Here is a 20,257-nt window from a genome sequence, read left to right on the forward strand (position 1 = left end):
TGGGATTTGGGGAGGGGAACTCTTGGTCTCAGGAATTTCTGACTAGAACCAGCCCTTTTGCTGTGAACAGGGTCAGATATTTGACTCATGCTTGCTATCCGTATGTTGCTGGAGCCACAGTGTTTTGCCAAGGGCAGTTCTCTTCACGTTCCCTCTCTTTTCTCCAAGATGTTTCATGAAACAAAGCAGCAGTGGAGCGGAGCTGGCAGGTGTCTGTAGGACAATTCCACAATTTCACAGCAGTTTGTGAGATTTCGCAGCTTAATTTCACAGTTTAATTGTGTTCCTTCTCGGAACAAAAAATTACTTCAAACAAGAACGCCGTACGAGCCCTCACCACAGTCTGTATTTTGAAGCTTTTGGTGCAGACGTCAGGAGGAAGGTGGTGGGATCATATCATCCCTCAGACTTTAAGATGAGTTTGGATCTCGTGAAGTTTTCTTTCATTTCCTTCCCCTGCTCCCCAGAGTGATGTAGGAAGTCCAACTTAAAAATGCTTTGGCGTTTTTTTAAGACAATACCTATACTTTAATGCGGCTGCCCAGGCTGCCTGAACTGCCACACTGCTCCATACCTTGTTGTAGGCCAGGAGTGTCAAACTCATTTTCACTGGGGGCCACATCAGCCTCGCTGTTGCCTTCAAAGGGACAAATGTAATTTTAGGGCTATTTGTACAGTCCTAAAATTATATTTGTACAGTTCTGTTTTAAAAGGTCTATGTAAACTAAGTCAAATAGATTTAAGTCTTGCATTTTTGAATGCTAGATTTGGTTTTAATTAACGAAAGCAAATATTTGTAATAATCTACTAGATGTGAGACTGGTTTTGAGAGCAACAGGAAAGTGAAAGGCTTTCAGAATAGAATCAGAAATGGTGTGTGGCTTCTTTCTATTCCATGGCAACTCAATAGCACTAGTTTCACCAGTTGCAATAACACTAGTGGAAACTCAATAGTTTCCACTCAATAACTGCAATTACATATTAACTAAAAACGGATAAACCATTCAGGTACTCTTATGCAGCCTTTAGTTTTTTCGATTCTTCTCTCCTCTCTGACCCTCTGCATCCTCCAAACTCTTACACATGAACACATCTTCTGATCAGAAATGCCATAGGAATTACAGCAAACTACACCTCCACACTACACTTGAGCAACTTGAAATATTCCTGTTAGCACAAGCAGAAGAGGGGAACACTGGCATCACGTAATAATGCAATATACAGCTGGTAAAATTATAAATACCACAGAGAAAAACAAACAAACAGAACAACGTTATTTTAAAAACTATGCTGTGCTCTCTTCCGCAAGGCCCATTTATTCTGTGCACAGAGAAATCCCAAAAGGAGTTTTCTCTAACCATAACTTTATTGCAATGATAATCCTGTAGGCCCTTCACTGTGCTTGCTAGAGTGGGGCACCTGCTTGGTGTGTTGCTGCTTACTCAGTGTTGCTGATATTAATAGTGATTCCTTTCACCTACTGAATGCTGATCCTTATAGCTTTAATTAAATCTGTGTTTTCTCAACGATGCTGCTGAAGTCACGTAATGGGAGAAATTCTGCCCTCAGAGACATTTGCTAATTGCCAGTGAACCCATCTAAAAGATTATTCCTGTGTGTCCAGGGAGAGAAGGGAGTCTAGTCTGATACAAAACCAATTAATATTCAATTGTAAAAGGAAGAAATGTGGAAATGCACATGAAAAACTTCTCTTTGAAGGAGGGGAGGAGAGCTGATACCCTTTAGAGTAAATGAAAATAGAGAAGATAAAAGATTATTGTTTCCTGATATTGAAAATTTTCAGGGAGGCTTAATGCCAAACATTTTCATTTTTCCTCTGACAGGCACAAGCATATTTACTGTTTACGAAGCTGCTTCTCAGGAAGGCTGGGTGTTCCTTATGTACCGAGCAATCGACAGCTTTCCGCGATGGCGTTCATATTTCTATTTCATCACCTTGATTTTCTTTCTGGCCTGGCTTGTTAAGGTACTGAAAAACATGTTCTTTTAAACCTGTCTGAAATGTAGATCATCTTAAAATGAATTTTGTTTCTTTTCTGCTTGCTGAGCTTTGCATCAGCCATTCTTTCTTCCTCTTTTTTCAGAATGTTTTCATTGCAGTCATCATTGAAACGTTTGCAGAAATTAGAGTGCAGTTCCAGCAGATGTGGGGGTCCAGGAGCAGTACCACTTCTACTGCCACCACCCAGGTGAAGCACCTGAGATACTGAGATTCTCTGGAGACTTGATTTGGTTTAGTTTATGAATGAAAATTAAGTCAAAAATTCCTGATATTGTTATATCTGATTTATTTGACTTTTTGTTTTACTATGTGTATTTTAATGATGATATATGAATTTTCATATAAAATTAAATTCTAGGGTATATTATTCAACTAGGCTTTCTTAAAAAAAAAAAAAAGAATAATAGAGAAGACTCTAACACGGTTCTCTATATCACTGACTATGTTATTGCTAAGTTTTTATTTTCTGTTAGTGAAGTAGGATAATGCTTTTTTATCGTGTCATTGGTGGGTTTGGAATTAGAGTTGCTATCAAATATCGCTTTCTGTGCTAAGGAAGAAGAGTTGAAATTGCAAGCCATAGCTGGAAGATGAGAGGTCAGAGAGCAGCTGAAGTGTTTGGGGAAGCTGGTCCTGGAACTGAGAAGGGCATGTTGAGACCAATAAGGAATGAGGTGCTGAGGCACCGAAGGAGCCGTGCTAAAATCTGAGATAGATGCAGAAAGTGAGACCCTCAATATGAGATAATGGGTAGGAAGAAGCCATGGCAGAAAGCGTGCACATGTGGGCTGGAAAGACCCAGTATAAAAAACAAGGGCTAATGGGTTAAGATCTAAATTCTTCCACTCATTATTTATAACAATCATATTATGATGACTGAATGTACAAAAGGCCGGGCTTTTCCAGGCTAGTGCAGTTTGCCATCTACAAGAGGGACCAGTACCGACTTCTGGCAAAAGCCCTTAGGAAGAAAGATATGAGAAACATACCCATGAGGAAAATTCTTCTAACCTCTGTAGCTGTAGACTATTTATTTTCATAAGCCAGAGGATTTAAGTGTTTCAGAATTATTTATTAAATATTTTCTGATATTCCTTTCAATATTCCTGTAATCCATTGGTAAATCTTTTCTGCCGCCTTCTACAGTTTTCACCTCAAATAGACTTTGTGGCAATAATTTCTACTCTATATAAGTCATTGTCAAAAGAGACTTAGTGATATCAATTTAAAATCTAACTTTTTTAAAAAAGGACCTTTCCATGTGATGCATTCTTAGCCTGAGGAATGTAATGCTTGTTTCATCTCTGATGGGACAAATTCCTGAGCCACATGGGCTTACCTGACAAACTCTTTACTAGAAGCTGGAACAGAAAGATTGATGAAGGAAACACAAGCAGCAGCCAACATTAAGGAATTTCAAGGATAAAATAAATTCCCAAATAATGTCATCATGCCAAAGAATATGGGCATGTTGAATATAAACTGCATCATGCAAAATAAAAGGAGTGTGTTGGCTGCAAATGGCTACTTTGTTCCTTGAGTCACTGGTATGATGGGACATAAAGGGAGTCGAGTTTACTGAACTACAAAAATGATTTATCCTTTTCTGTATTAAGAAGGGCAGAAAATTTCTCACAGGGTTTCTTGTGCAAAGCACCAGACAGAAGTTAAAAACCTTGCTTGTTTTGTGCATGAAATAACCTTGAGAAAAAGGAACAATATCTTGCTTCATTTGCTTACTTCATAAATCATTAAACTGGCCTTGAAACTTAGTCCTATAGAAAAGGAGTGTCTGAGAGTCAAAGTCAAGGAAGGGGTCTCTGGAGAAGGATAAAAGGAGGTTCTTGTAAAGTGCTTTAGCACTGCACAGTAAAGCAGGGTACAAAGAGAAGTAACTCGGTGATGATCTGAGCGGGCAGCTCCTCCTGGTGCAGGGATGCTACTTAAGGACTCGGCAGCATGACAACCATATTTGTGTGACACTGTCCCCAGTCTGATGAGCACGTCTTGCAGGGTGGTTTTGAGCTTTGACCAAGCTGCTTTGGCTGTGTGCTCAAGGTGACCCGCTTAAGTGCTGAGCATAAAGGGAGTGGGAGTGAGGTGGGAACTTCACCACACTTTAATGCATAGTATATGCAGACTCTCAGGTGGCAATTCAAGATGCTGGAGCCATTAATTTACTTTCAAGGACATTGTTAATCACTTCGAGACATGGTTCCTCACTGTTCTTTCTGTCCAGCAGTCTGCATCATTTTATGTCCTAATTTCTGAGGGAGAAAAAAATAAAAGCCAGAATGCCTACACAGTCGCTACCAGAGGCTATTGGTAAAATGTGAATATCACTGTAGCCACAGGAGCCCTTTCCCCTGACTTCATTAGAGCCGGGGTACCACTCAGCAATTTGCAGGATTATAAGCTTTAAGTTACAGTACAGAAGGACTGTACAGCTACTCTTGATAAGCATCAGTGCAACAAACATTGTCTGATCCTTGGAGTAAAATAATTTTGCCAGTAAAGAGGGTGAGATTGTCTGTTATTTCCAATTATTTTTTGGTCACAGTGTATTTGTGTTGTCTCAGGGTAAGCTTACCTTAGTAAGGAATTTATTCTGGATGGGTGCCTCCATATAATGATACTGATCAGAGGTTTATTGAACTTGTTTCTACATTAGTAATAACAGAGATATATTGCATTTCATTTTATCTGAGTAAAATTCAGAAACTATTAAATGTTGGAAAAATTGCATGTTGCTTTTTCTGTAGCAGTAAGAACCATCTCCTTCTTTTTTTAAACTGGCTATCATCAAAATGTATGCAGGTCCTTAGGGGGAATGCATTTGATTTCACTTGTATTTATTGGCACATAAAACATTTCTGACAACAATTTTCCTTTTCAAGATGTTTCATGAGGATGCTGCTGGAGGTTGGCAGCTTGTGGCTGTTGATGTGAATAAACCCCAGGGCAGAGCTCCAGCATGTCTACAGGTATGACACTGCTTTTTAATAAATCAGTGTGTGTAACCAGCAACACTCAAATGTTGGCATAAGGAGACTGTAGTGAGAAATAGCTACAATAGATTTAGTAATAAATTTCTTCAAATCCGTTGTTTTCTGTAGGCTTGTTCATGAAAATCACAGATCAACAGAAAAAGATATACTGTACCCAAAGGGAGAAGATTAGAAAAATGCTCTATTTTGTGTGCTCATGAGAGAACTATTTGAGATTTGTAAAATATAAAATGACATAAGTAATCATTCTTTATCTCTCAGATTTTATATACGAACTGATTCCACTCCTAGGTTATTCACAACAGAAATGCTTGTTTATTAACTGCAAAATGCAATAACATATGCCAAGAAGCATGACTAATCATAATAAACACAGAAATGCCTCTTTTCTCCTGTTCCATCTTGAAGGTAGGCTCACAGAAGTGGGAAGAGGTCTCTAAGTAGTAAGCCATACAGTGTCTGAAACTTCCAGATTTAATATTCTTATTTGGATGTAGGTGAGTTTGTAGAACTCTATTCTCATTGTTTGAATAAATCCAGACTAAGATAAGTAATATTTTTATAAATCCCTTTTTATTACAGTACATTGTACAGCAGCTCAAATTTTTATTTGCAAGTTAAATGTCACTTCTGGATGAAACAAACTTGCTTCAGAGTAGAAAGTCAAATCTACTACAGCAATCTGATAGCATGATGTTTGCTGGCAGTTTTGCTTATGTTTGGTTTAATGTGTAAACAAAATACACGTACTTGTTGGCAGCATGTACATTGCTGAACACTAAGGTGGTAAGCACCTTTCATGCCCTCTACAAGCTGTTCTCAAATATCTCTACTTTTTCAAACCATTGCCATATATTTAATTATAGCATGTGTCTCAACTGATAATTCCTCTTCCAAAATTTAATTATTGATTTTGACAGCAAGAGGGACGTCGTTCGTGCTGTTCTCAAGTAACATTCTTAGATGCGTGGATAAAATATAGCTGGACTCACAATGAAAACTCCTCCAGATGGAAGTTAAGATAGCATCTGACTTACCTGGTCTGTCTTGTCCTTGGCATTGCACTCTTGCCCCTTTTAGGAAGCATGTGAACACAAAGTAAATTGCATGCTAGGGAACAAAAACGTCATGCATTGGTGGGTGTTGCAATGTTTTACAATTGCAACTCAACTAGCAGTTTTCATTCTTCATCCCTTTGTGCAACATCTGCAGGGTTTACAGTAATCTATGACCTTGCTGGATGTCAATCCAAGGAAAGCAATCCAAAGGAAAGCAGTGTGTTACAGTATTATTTTATTAGGATAATGCCCAAAATAGGCTTTATTTTTATGAAATACAGACTAAAATACAGCCCAAAGAAAGCCAGATCTCAGAGTCTTGATAAACACATGCACTTTTATTCATCTCATCATGCATTACTGCTTCAGTTCTATCAATCCAAAGTAAAAAGAAAATAGACTTCCTAAAAACCATGTATTTAAAGCCGTTGTAATATATTAAAGGCTTTCTTTATGCTTTATGTCCCTAGTAAAAGAGGTAGTAGTTATTTCCTAAGGGCTTGGGTGGGTTTTGTTCATTAAGAGGAACATAGTCCATAAATCTGAATCTTGGAAAGAGTTAATCAAATTGGAGAATGTATATCCTGCCTTTAGGATGCATTCAATTAATATGCATTCCTCTGACCTTTATTAGCTAAGTATATTGTCATTCAAAATCCTGTGAAGAATGGAGTTCTTAGAAAAAAAAGTAGTGAAGACTCTCTATTGCCCTGTATAATTTTAATTAAATTTTGCAATAAGTTTGGTTTTCTTCTTCGTCTCTGGGCTCTGTAAATATTACTGCTCCAAATATGAGAATGAACATAATTAAAAGTTCTCTTTCAACAGGTACATGGATCTGGATCTGTGCTTTGGTGAAAGTCCACTTATTCAGTGTATCAGTTATTTAGAATTTATTTTCTCAACAAACTATACTGTGCATTCAGAAAGTAAATATCCTAGTGGCCAAGGGAATGGAGAGGGTCTCTGGAGATCTGGGTTCAATTTACTGGTCAATCACAAATTTCCTGTAGACCTCAAGAAAACTACATAATAGAAATCTTTGGGTTAGTTCACATTCCTTATGGTGGAAAAGTGTATCCCTCCCAGATTTGGTTACTGTGGTGTTTAAATCTACCAATTACTTGAGAAGCACTCCAATAAGATGGACTTGTGCTATCAAAGCTGGTAAACAGATACATCCAGCTCTCTCAGGCAAGAGGTGACAAAGGAAAGAATAATGTGATTTATTTGTGGTATGTAACATAAAAACTTGCACTAATACAGGATTTGGAAGACACTTCATAGAATCATAGAATGTCCTGAGTTGGAAGGGACCCACAAGGATCATCGAGTCCAACTCCTGTCCCTGCACAGGACAACCCCACAGTTCACACCATGTGTCTGAGGGCTTGTCCAGTCTCTTCTTGAACACTGTCAGGCTTGGGGCCGTGACACCTCCCTGGGGAGCCTGTTCCAGTGCTGCACCACCCTCTGGGTGAAGAACCTTTTCCTCATGACCAACCTAAACCTCCCCTGGCACATCTTCCTGCCATTTCCTCAGGTTCTGTCACTGGTCACTGAAGAGAAGAGATCAGCACCTGTCCCTCCTCCTCCCCTTGTGAGGAAGCTGTAGCCACCATGAGGTCTCCCCTCAGTCTCCTCCAGACTGAACAATCCAAGTGATTTTAGCTGCTCCTCATATGGCTTCCCCTCCAAATCCTTCACCAACCTTGTAGCCCTCTTCTGGACACTCTCCAGTAGCTTTATGTCCTTTTTATCGTGTGGCACCCAGAACTGCACACAGTGCTCCAGCTGAGGCCGCACTAGTGCAGAGCAAAGCGGGACAATCACCTCCCTGCCCGGCTGGCAATGCTGTGCTTGACTTTGCATGGACTAGCTGGATTTACTAGGTTTTAATAGTCTGGCATTTGTACAACCATGCTTGCCCCCATAGCCCAGGTCAGGGGCTTCAGCCTGGCAGGCCTTGATAGCCAAGGTAGAACATGTCAATGGCACGTGGAGCAATGCAGGTCTCATGTTATTCCTGGGCAAACAATAATTCCAGTGGAGATACCAAGTAGGCTCTGTGCAAAGCCTTTGTAACTCACTTCGTCTCACACAAACCTGTCATTGTTGCACCAAACTGCTCAAATTAGGTAAAATGGATACGCAGGCTGACTGTGTCTTTACACTTCTCTCACAGCTGATCCGCAAAGGGGGATTACAAAGGAGTTGCAGGTCCCGTCTAGTGAGTCATGTGCCTTGGTGTGTCTCAGCTGCTGGGCAGGTGAGCACCCCTGTGCTTGCCAGGGTACCCATCTTGTCTCTCTCAGGAGCCCACCTGCCTTTCCACGGGAAGCAGGGGCAGAACAGAACCAGCATGTGCACACAGATACAGGTCTGCAAAGGGCTCTCGCGTACAGCATCATAGTAGTTAAAAGTAAATAAGAATAAAAGTAAATCATGGGAGATTGGCTAGAAAGGTGGGCATTAATCTGATGTTTTCAAATAACTTTAGCTCAGACACCTAAGTTCTCTTAAGTTTTTTAGAAGTGACTGAAAGTGGCAGCATGAAAAATTAGCATCCATATGGTTTCTGATTTTGACTTGCAAATCTATCCTAATGTGGGGCAAAGAGGCTTTTATTTTGGTATAATGGTTTTAAATTTATTGCATTTTTTTCTTTTGAGTGATCCCAAAAGTGCTTTGTGATCTTTTTTTACTTATTCTCTCTGTTCCCCATGACTGGCATTGATTTTAAATATTGATTTTCTTTTGTCACTGAAAAATAATCTTTGTGTTTTCCATTTCAACATGAACCATTTGGCATGAATGCATGCTGAGGCGCCCACATTGCCACATTATTTTGCTGTTGTTGATATTACTTTAACACATTGTAGTGTTTTAGAACTTCCCGCCTACCGTGATTTACTCCTACGAGCACAGTAGGAAGCTCTCAGTTCACAAATAAAAAAAACTGAGCACCAGGTTCCAAAAAAATCCCTTAAAAAACTCTTTGAGCATGCATTTACCCCTTTAATCCCATGTTAAAGGCATACTGTGTTTCTTATTACTCCTTTCCTGTTAATTTTAGAGGTGGTTGATGTTCTTATCACTCCTTACTTCTCTTTGGCTTCCTTTCCACAAAGACTTGTAAAATACACATTCATATTTATAGCTGAACTGGAAAGTTTCAACTCGCATGTCCTCTGTGAACCTGTGGCCAGTGTTACTGGCACCAAGTAGTGACATCTTCAGTCTTCTCAATACTTAGTTTTGTAATGAACAGAGAAAGTCTGGAGCTGTGGTTCTTGTGAGAATGAATGAGCCAGACAGCAGTTCCCTGTTCATGCTAATATTTTTGAGTCATGTGCCCTGCAGAAATGAAACACACAGCTGGAGGTGGAATGGTGTTCAGGAAGAGCTTGGGAACACTGTGTGTGGTATGTCAGCATAGATGGAAGTGGTCACCTACTCACAAACTGTATGTGCACTCGTACTCTGCTAGTAAAATCTTCAACAGATTAAAAATATTGTATTCACTTTTAATCGTATGTGCTCCGTCTAGGGGAGAAATAAAAGGTCACAAAGCTATGATCTGAGTGAGCAAGTGACATAATTATGATTACAGTGTTCTTGAGCATATGATTAATGTCAGAAATTTAATCATATCTTTTTGCCTCAAAAAAAGTCTTTACTGCTACTTTTTTTTTTTTCATAATGTCTTACAGATTTCAGTACAATTACAGAATTTTATAGGTCCTTCAAGGATAGACAAAAAGATGAAAAGTAATTTCAAAAGACAGAAAACATATAGAGGGTGGAGGAAACATGGCCAGAGAATGAGGAATTGAGTGTTTTACCAGTTTCATAATGGATATATTGAATGAGAGGGAGAGAAATGAGATAAAACAGTACTTAGAGATTTTCACTGCAGGAGTAACAGAAGAGAGCACAAGTGGGTTTTCTCTTCTTTCATGGGAAATAATTATTGGTGAACCAGAAAAGTGTGGTAGTCTATTTATATACTAGTTTGCCCTTTAGTGTAACTTTGGAATCAAGCAAAAGGTATACCCACTCAGTCCTATTCTCTTTACCTAGAGCGACTTTCATTAAATTAAATACATATATAATACATTTCTTCCAATTAACTGAAATCCTCTCTTACAATGAAAGAAAAATCTTACCTTTCAGTTGGCTGAAACTAACTTATTATTTGAATGAGCTTATTATTTGAGTGTATTATATGAGTTTATTCAGAAGCAGATTAAATTGATTCCAAATCCTAAAGTTCTAAGGTTGTCATTAAAAAAAATAATCTACTTCTTTTTTTTTCTGTGCCCTGTTCTCATTTAGAAAGCTTAGAAATTGCATCAGTTAACAGATGCTTGGATGGTTCAGTGATGTACTTGGCACTGAAAAAAGGCTGAAAAACAACCATATTAGTTTTACTGAGGAGACTCATGAGCCGAAGTGTAAATGTAAAAGCAAGCTGGTAGTTTTGGTGAGGTAAAAATGGTGAAAAAAATGAGGTGGAATGGAAGACTGTGCCAGGAAACTAAGCATATTTGTAGCAGAAGAACACGCACAAATTAGGTCCAGCCCCATCCAAACTTCCTGTCCTGGGTTGTATATGAGAAGTTTGTAAATCCTGGGCACTGTGAAAAGAAAAAAAAAAAAAGATTACCAGTATTTTGACTTGTACATTGGGTATGGGAAGAAATGGTGGAAGTGTGGTGAATGGAGTAAAGGGGTAGAAACTCCAGCTAATGCTCAGACTGGGGATTCGCAAAATGAGCTGCCATTAAGTGTGTGCTCAGTTTCAGCTTTGTGCCGTTTCAGGTGAGGAGGTGTCATGGTTTAACTGCAGTCAGCAGCTCAGCACCCTGCAGCCGCTCACTCTCCTCCGGTGGGATGGGGGAGAGAATCAGAAGAGTAAAACTGAGAAAACTCATGGGTGAGATAAAGCAAATTTGAGAGATAAAGCAGAAGCTGCGCACACAAGCAAAGCAAAACAAGGGCTTCATTCACTGCTTCTCATGGGCAGGCAGGTGCTCAGCCATCTCCAGGAAAGCCGGGCTCCATCACCTGTAACGATTACTTGTGAAGAAAAACTCCACAACTCTGAAGTGACCCCTTCCCTCTTCTTCCCCAGCTTTATATACTGAGCATGACACATCATATGGAATATAACTTTAATCAGTTGGGGTCAGCTGTGCACTCTTCGCCTTCTTGCAGGCAGGCCAGTATGAGAAGCTAAAACATCCTTGGCTGCCTAACAACCACTAAAACACCAGTGTATTATCAGCATTTTTCTCATACAAAAAACAAGGCACTGCAGAAAATTAACTCTAACCCAGCCAAAACCAGGACAGGAGGATAAAGCTGTTACCATCCTGTTACCATTGCTGTCTGCTTGCCCCCATTTTCAGGGGCTTTAACCACAGTAAAAATAGTAACTGAAGAGGCATTGAGTTTACTCCTGGGACATCCCAGCTCACTGTCTCATCTGGTAATGTAAACTGGTGTTCACTTCACCTTACAAAGTCAGTAATTCAGACAACTGAAGTGATTTAACTGAAGGAAGGTAGAGACAGGGTAGCTGTAATGTAAATGAGATGCTGCTGCAGTGTTAAGAACCACTATCTTTTTCTGATATGAATTTAAAAGATGCTATCGTAAAACTGGAGAACCAAACATATTTTGCCCATATACATTTTTTACATACTTAAATTTGCCATTTTTTTACTAAAAAAGCCCAGAAAAATAGTAAGCCCCATGGTGTATATACCAGAGTATGCATAAAACTAGCAGGCAAATAATGCATTTGCTGTGTCTCCAAAATCAGTCAGTACCAGAAATAGGCATATATGGATCATCCTTCTCTGAGCTTCTGGATATCCATTTATGCCCTCGTTCTCTATCTTGGACTCCAGCAATCGTTCATTTAGGGGCTTTCTGAAGTGGATGTTAAATTTAGGCCATTATATTTAGTATCCATTGATGGATTTATCACCTATCAATTTGTCTTGCCCTTTTAAAAATCTATTTATTGTTTTGGCCTCCAGAACATCTTGTAGGAACAAATTACATAAAGTAACTATGTAGAATTTCAATATTGCAGAATTAATTTGCTGATTTTCCTGATGTTACTCAGAAATTACTAAAAAAAGCAGCGCAAAGATTATTTGTTTTGATTTTGGGATGGATGTTCCTTTTCAACAAAACACAGAATTTGAAACAACAAAACTTGGCAATGACAGGGTCACAAGCTATTGCAACATGCAATCAGTAACAAGAGGAGGACAGACATAGGTATCTGAGGACAATGAACACCAAGTATGGGGGATCAGGGAATGGTTCATTTGTTTGTGCTTGTGTATCCAAATAGAATTATCAGTGATAATGAAACTTCAGGAAGAGAAACAGACTTTGAATATCAGGAAGGACTGTTAAAAAAAAATAGTTTATTTGGTGACAAGGCTGTCACTTGTAAGACAACTTTCAAATCTCCCACAGGTAACATTCTGGCATTAAGAAACAGTAATTAATGTTTATTATATTCCTATTGTAATTTTGTCTATGCTTCCATTTCTCTGCTATTTCACATGCATCTAAAAGAAAAGTAATTTCAAGAAGGTACAGAACTTCATTCATATTTCGAGTCTACAAGGCATGTAACAACATTCCTTCCTTCCTTCCTTCCTTCCTTCCTTCCTTCCTTCCTTCCTTCCTTCCTTCCTTCCTTCCTTCCTTCCTTCCTTCCTTCCTTCCTTCCTTCCTTCCTTCCTTCCTTCCTTCCTTCCTTCCTTCCTTCCTTCCTTCCTTCCTTCCTTCCTTCCTTCCTTCCTTCCTTCTTCCCTCCCTGCACTATCTTGCCTGCCTGCGCTTTCTTGCCTGCCTGCTTTCTTTTCCTTTAAAACCACTATACCGAAGCACATACATTAACTACGAGTTAGAGACATAGTTCTTTTAGGTTAATAGTTTCTTCTTCACAGTTTTCCATTAACTTGCTGAACCATCTGTTCTCGGTCATTAAAACCCAAGTAAATTACTAGCCACGGTTGGTAGTAATCTAACCACAGAAGCCAAACAAAAAAGAAAGAAAACATGTTATTGATTTCACTGTTTTGCATTTGAACAAATAGATTTCTTGAACATGACTTCCACAGCATGATAATGTAATTTTCCTGCAGATATGAACTATCAGAATCCCATTGCAAAGACAAAACAGGTAGGTGTTCAACTATGATTAAGCTCATAAAAGGGTAGTGGTTTTCCATGGCAGTCTTTTTTATTAGGGGAGGGCTTGCTGCAGCAGAAAACATGGTCACATCAGGCCCTTGGCATCTCCTTGGGAGATTAAGGAACAAGTATTTGGAATTTGTCTGAGGCAGCAAGTTTTCAGAAATCTGTGTATGTCAGAGTTATGGAAGCCTCGGCTGGCACTAATAACCGGTCAAGATCTCCGAACTTCCCTTTATTTTTGGCAAAGTGAAAGCAGAACCTTTTGTGTAACTCTTAATTTTTAAACAAGGCTTGAGAAAAACTTTCTGCTCTACAAGTAATAAGTTTTACATAGTGAATTTTTGTAATCTTGACCGTCTTTCACATAGACCTGTACAGTTCACTGACAAATGGCATTGAGTAGTGACATTCAACTCTTCCAACATCATGGTCAAATTAATATGCTAAGAATCTCTCATGATAAAAATATGTAAGTTGTTATAATGTTTTTAAAATGCTTCATCTATGTGGAATTTTTTTACTCTCATTCTTTTTGCTGTGATCTGAATAGCAGAGTGGACCATTTTCTAGCATTCTTTTTGGCAGTGGACTTCAGTATGGATTGTACTCATAATTTGCACTTAGAAATTTTGGGGCGCGTCAGTGTCAGTGGATTATAGAAACTATTCAGTAGTGCCACTAAAATTAAAGCTCAGCTGAGTTTCCTTTAGAAAATTTTATTTCTGGGGTTAAATATGTCCAATGTTTCAAATCCCGTCAAACTGAAAACAGGTATTTAAATTGTCATGTAGCTTTTTTGTGTTTCGCACAATTACAGCAATCAAAGCATTGAAAGCAGCAGCAGCAGCAGCATGACTTCCTTCAGAGCTCTAACTTGGATGACAAATCTGAGCAAAGTGGGAGACTGCAGAGTCTTAGAATAAAACTAGCAGGGATTTTGGTTTCTTTGTGCGAGTTGTTTCCCCCCAATATTTTCTGTATTTCTAGTATTTCTCAAATAAAGGTCTCTTCACTAGGACTGCAACAAACATCATGTACTGCTGCTCTGTAGGTTATTAGATTGTTCTTTTTAGATGTTCTTTTAAGATTTTTGAAACTTTAAAAAAATCACTTTGTGGTATCTTTGCTACTGCTGGGGTCTCTAGTCTTTTGGGTTCTTCAGTAGTCAGTGGAAAGAATGATTCCCATCATGACTCTGAAGATACTTCACACGTTGGGGATACTGAATTCCCTCTCACTTTGTCCGTATTTCTTCATTGTCAAGAGGAGACTACATAAACTGTGTAGCCTTCTTAGCACCTTAGTGAAGTTCCTAAGAGTAAGTGGGATTAGTCTGAGCTAATGGGTATTTAAACAAGCAGCTCTTACTGAATTCTGAATTTTTAAGTGGATATTTTGTATTCAGCTTAAAATTTTTACTTTCTCTTATTGTATTCTTGGTATTCTGGACACTAACTCTTTTGAGAATCAACTGGGGTCCTGATTCATCTCACGTCTTTAAGCCCTTAGCAGATGCTAGTGAGTGGTAGGATGATAGTGGCACAGAGTCAATAGAAAGAGATGGGCATTTCCAGAGGGCAGCTGAGGATCTCAGTCTGGTGTTGCCCATCCTTCTACAGACTGCATCAGAGTGCAGGGTGTATTTTCGTATTTTAGGTGTGCCAGTTCTTTTGGGGTGAATCTCTAAAGCCAAAGTCTTTACCTCCACTTTCTCCAGTAGGCCATGTTAATCTGTACTATATATTTTTGATGTGCAGATTTAAAGCAAAATTTAGTCCTGCTTCAGCAAGCATACATACAGATTTTTCATAAGTATTTTGCATTTCTTAAATCCTACTGAAATCAGTAGAAGGTACATAGAGCTTTGAGAATCATGTTTTTATGAGTGGTGTCATGGACTTAAATGCAGTTGTTATACAGAGAAGTATTTGCTCTGGCATGCCAAAGTCTACATTCTTTATGCTTTGTGAATTCCTAAAGTGCCAGCTAGGGGAAAGCCTCTCAGCTGACCTGTGCATTTTGACAAGTGGAAGGCTGCAGTGCAGTACAGGAAATTCAGATCTTCAAGCTGATTCCCTCACAATTTTGCTTCCCCTTCCTAGGATTCCCTTTCTTTCCTGCCCTTACATCAGACCTTTGAAAAGAGAGTCTTTGAGGCCTGACAGGAGGGAAGAGGAAAGCTAACAGTGTGGCATATGGAGGAAGGATACTGGCCTTCTTCATGGAAGTTAACTGATAGCACATGTTCGCAACCCTTATTTGGCATAGGTATACTTTGATTTGTAGCCTGAGATTTAGTTTGGTATTCAGGTATGTTGCAGTTTGAGGTCTTTTTTTTCTGTCATTTAAATTCTTCCATACAAAAAAAAAAAATGGTACGTTCTTGTCTCAGAGCTTTCAGACGATGTACAAAGCTGAACTGTCACAATAAGAGAGTGCATTCCCTTATTCCCTTTTATAGACTCTTATTATCTTTATTTCTCTAGCAAAATAATGCCAGGATGGATACCAGGCCCAGAGGCCATCTGACATGGACTGTGGCCTTCCATGCTTCCTCCTCCAAAATCGATCATTCCCACTTCACACAGTGCTTGGCCCTTTGTCTCCTCTGGGTCCCTGTGGCACCTCTGTGTCCTTGAGGCACAATTATTTCTCTGTGTTTTTTCCAGTTCTGAGTATCCAAAATAACGCAAGGGTGGTGCTGCAGCTCACCGGAATGATGGTTTCATGGTCTGTTGCTGGGATCATGCATTGTATGCTCTCAGGTTTGATACTGGGGTGAGTGAGGTTGTTGGAAGGTGCAGAGATTTCTGTGATATTAGAGAACTGTACAGAACAAAGGGAGCCATGCTTGGGTATTGTTTTAAGGAGAACTAACAGAATACATCCAAACCAGAGCCCTGCAGCCAGCAAGCAATTAAGCAGACTGGATATGACGATCGATATTTGGAGTTGCTTCTTTGCTTTCATTCCTTTAACAGAGTAAAAGTACCAGATGGTACCAGAGAATGGTTTTTCTTCAGGCAAAAAGTTTTTAAGAAAGTATTTCGTAACACAGGGGCAAAAAGGATACAGTACAATACTCAGATGCAGAAAACAAACATCCTGGTTGTTAATGCCGCGTATTTTAAAGGAGTGAGTAGAGAGGACAGAAAACTCTGATAGAGTAGAGCAAGGCGTACATTATATGGTACAAGCAAGTACGATTAAGACTAATGGGATAAAATTAAGAGAGAATTTATGACCAACGATGAATGTTGTAGATTCTGTGGAAGACTTGGTGTGATAGGAGGGAAATGCCCTCCAGTGGCTGCAGCCACTGTCAGGCCAGGTTGGATAAAAGGCTAGAAAATAATTATGCATTGGTAGGGATAAGCCTGTGATGCAGTAGGTATTTCTTCTACTCTCTTGTAAGATGAGAAAGGCAAAAATGAATGAACTGAAAAAACTGGCACTCGGCTATGTTGGGTTCTTTCCCCAACTTTACCTTTTGTCTGCACAAGGAGCCTTGATCCTTCCACCTCAGCTCAGTGAAGAACTGTTAGAAGGGCTTCCCTTTCTCAGGACAGTTGGCAAAACACTGACATACTCTCTTCTAGTACACAATACTCAGTTGTTCCTATGGGCAAGAATGGGCATTTAACTTCAGATATTTATAATTTAGTTATCCAACTAAGGCACAGAAGGTTATACTTAGTGCAGAGAAGCAGGCACCTTCAGCCAATACTTTCTTTGCTAGTTATGACATAGATTTTTTTAATATATTTCTATAGACCTAGACCCACAATATGCTATTTCATATTTAAATTGCAGTGTTTGAGGATTTTTCATAATTGCTTTCCACAATCAGTCATTTTCATTTTTAATCTTCACTTCATCCTTTGAACAGTAGATTGCAGACATCGTGCTTTAAGTGCTAGACATTATTTTGCCATTAATGCCACCTGGCATATGTAATCTCTGTGGTGACATTTTATTAATTGCACAGTACCCAGAGCATATATAATACAATATATATATATAATATAATCTATATACTTTATATTTCCTCTTCTCTATCATAAACTTTTCAGAAAAGTTCAGCTGAGGAAATTAGATGTATACACCAATGGGCTTGATTTCAGAAGGTGCTTTACTGCAGACACTGCTAATGTAGCCGAGTTGGCAGTACATGTGCTGTGTTCCTTTCTTTACTTCTGGCCTCCACTTCCCTCTGTAGGATCCTAGATAACTCAGAGGAGGAACTGGAACACTAATTAGTGAAAGCTGACTGTACACCCCACTCCTTCCCTCATGCTGTCTTTATCTGCATACAGTTTTGCCATCCAGTCTGTTATTCTGTTGACTCAGAACTATCATCTTGGATATCGTATCAGTTTTCTTCAGTATCTTCTAAGCCATTTCTCTTTTTCTGAGAAATTACCTCCCACTGACTATTCATGGTTGTTTGCAAGAGGAGTCTTACTATTTTTACTCCCAGTCACTCTGTTTCATCCCCTGCCCAAAGTAAAATTTCCCAGTACTGGTAGCTTAGAAGCCACCACCAAAAAATCCATTCACAGTTCTTTCTGTCTCTCCCCTTCCCTTCCCTTCCCTTCCCTTCCCTTCCCTTCCCTTCCCTTCCCTTCCCTTCCCTTCCCTTCCCTTCCCTTCCCTTCCCTTCCCTTCCCTTCCCTTCCCTTCCCTTCCCTTCCCTTCCCTTCCCTTCCCTTCCCTTCCCTTCCCTTCCCTTCCCTTCCCTTCCCTTCCCTTCCCTTCCCTTCCCTTCCCTTCCCTTCCCTTCCCTTCCCTTCCCTTCCCTTCCCTTCCCTTCCCTTCCCTTCCCTTCCCTTCCCTTCCCTTCCCTTCCCTTCCCTTCCCTTCCCTTCCCTTCCCTTCCCTTCCCTTCCCTTCCCTCCCCTCCCCTCCCCTCCCCTCCCCTCCCCTCCCCTCCCCTCCCCTCCCCTCCCCTCCCCTCCCCTCCCCTCCCCTCCCCTCCCCTCCCCTCCCCTTCCTTTCCCCCTCTTTTCTGTCTTCTTCTCTACCCCAGGACTAGCAAACTTTGGGCTGTCCTAGCTGTCCTTAGCCAAGGCTGATAAACCTTCATCCATTTAGTCACTGCCACTCAATCAGCATTTGGTAAAATAAACATGCTTCCTCACTCATATGCATACACATATATATCTTTATGCATATCAGCCACTGAAACAAGGCAGAAACAAAGCAGACAACTGTAAGAGCCCTCTGAGCAAGTTTGTTATGGGTGAGAAATATCATACTCTGTCTCTAGACGACAATCTGAACCGTTCCTTCTGGTGGAGGTCTTGATTTTCTGCTGAGTGCATGCCTGATGTATGTTTTGTGGAGCCAGAATAGCTCCTGTACTGCTCTTTTTGCAAAAGTTAAATCCTTTCCTGTTAAAGCGAACAGTGGTTTGTGCACTGCTATGTATCAAGTAGATTTTAGGCATACCTACCTGCAGTATGTGTGTTTTGCCAAGATCAGGGTACAACTGTTTGGTTGATATTGTTCCATTACACTCACACAGTAATCATTTTACTAAGCATACTCAAAGATAAGCTTGTTTGAAAGGCAAAATTTTGGTAACCATAAATTCTGCAAACCAATCTGTTTTTCTCATATTTGTATGTGAACTCTTTTAAGTAACGTTCCTATTTTTTCTGTACATTGCACACTTCCTTTAAGGTGATTTTGTTGAATACAAGTTTGAAATACAAGTAGTACTAAATGTAAAGAAAAAAAAAAAATGAAGGAGAGAAAAATGTGCTATGTCAACAGTAAGGCATAACTGTAGAGCACAACCACTGAGACCTCAGTACTCAGCTACACCTTAAGAAAGCGTGGCAAGACATGGCAGTCAACACACTGGAAATTCACATTTTCACCTTAAAGTCAGATACCTTTATAATGAGAAGCACTCCAGTAATGAGTGGCTAGGAAAAGTTTCAGAAAGCTTGGTTATTTCAGCAAAGGTAGACATCAGCTGCAGTTCACCAAGGAAGGATTCATCTGCCTTAACTGTGAAGCCATCCTTCTCCATGTGCCGTTCTCTGGCTCACGCCACATGTTGCGGGGTATTTCATCCGCTGATGAGCATCCTACAGCCCCTTGAAGTTCACTGAACAGTTCAGGGCTTTGATCATTAAGGTCTGTATTACAGAACGCACACTCAAGACACAGATGACCTTAATTCCAGCATTTTGCCATTCATAGCTTACAGATTTAATAATGTTCTGGTGTTACCACATTTATTGTAACAGGGAGTGATTTTCAACTAAGAAGCTATTAAGCATATAGGTCCTTTTTTTGTTTCTTGAATAGCAGTAATTTATTCAGAAAAAAATCCAGTTCAGCAAGCATAGGCATACATATGGATCTCAGTAAAGTCATTGAAATATGTAAGGATTTTGTGCCCCAGTCCTCTTATTGGTGCCATTGGCATTGTTTGTGGACAGGTAAGGGGGCAGGTATGGATGGGAGTCTGCTTCACACTATGTCTTGTCTTATTTGTGTGTTCCCAGTCAGAAGGATTCCCGTGAGAGAAGGGAGCACTGTTCCTTTTTTCCAGGATGCCACTGAGCGTGCTTCACGTGGAGATGATTGCAAAGGATGTGAAAGGAGTCAGGCAAGGTGTAGCTATGTTACAGCATTAGGATCTTACAGCTTACACCAGGAGCCTTGGAGGTGGCAGTGAGTAGGCATCCTTTGAGAGGTGATAGGAGGAACTTCCCGGCGGACAGAGCAGACTGAGCAAAGTTTCTTGCAGCTGAGAATGCCGCTGAGTCAACTAAAACCAACTTGGAGCAATAATCTGCCTGCAAGAATACTTGGGCAAAGAAAGAACTGTGATACAGAAATACCAACTTTGGCTTGTCAGTCTTTCAGGTGAGCGTTCAGAAGCAGGTTGTTGTTCACTAATTGAGCTGCAAGAGCGGGTG

General features: G+C 39.9%; 1 protein-coding gene across 1 annotated transcript in view; it reads left to right on the forward strand.

Moving 5' to 3' along the window:
• NALCN (sodium leak channel, non-selective) overlaps positions 1–20,257 on the forward strand; it is a 239,407-nt gene that overhangs the window by 85,081 nt on the left and 134,069 nt on the right. Inside the window, exons 8-10 of the mRNA XM_082071240.1 lie at positions 1,845–1,987; positions 2,106–2,210; positions 4,921–5,007. Coding sequence (XP_081927366.1) covers positions 1,845–1,987; positions 2,106–2,210; positions 4,921–5,007 — 335 coding nt within the window. The remainder of the gene's footprint in view (positions 1–1,844; positions 1,988–2,105; positions 2,211–4,920; positions 5,008–20,257) is intronic.

The sequence above is a fragment of the Streptopelia decaocto genome (assembly GCF_964273445.1).
Source record: "Streptopelia decaocto genome assembly, chromosome: 1".
NCBI lineage: Eukaryota > Metazoa > Chordata > Aves > Columbiformes > Columbidae > Streptopelia > Streptopelia decaocto.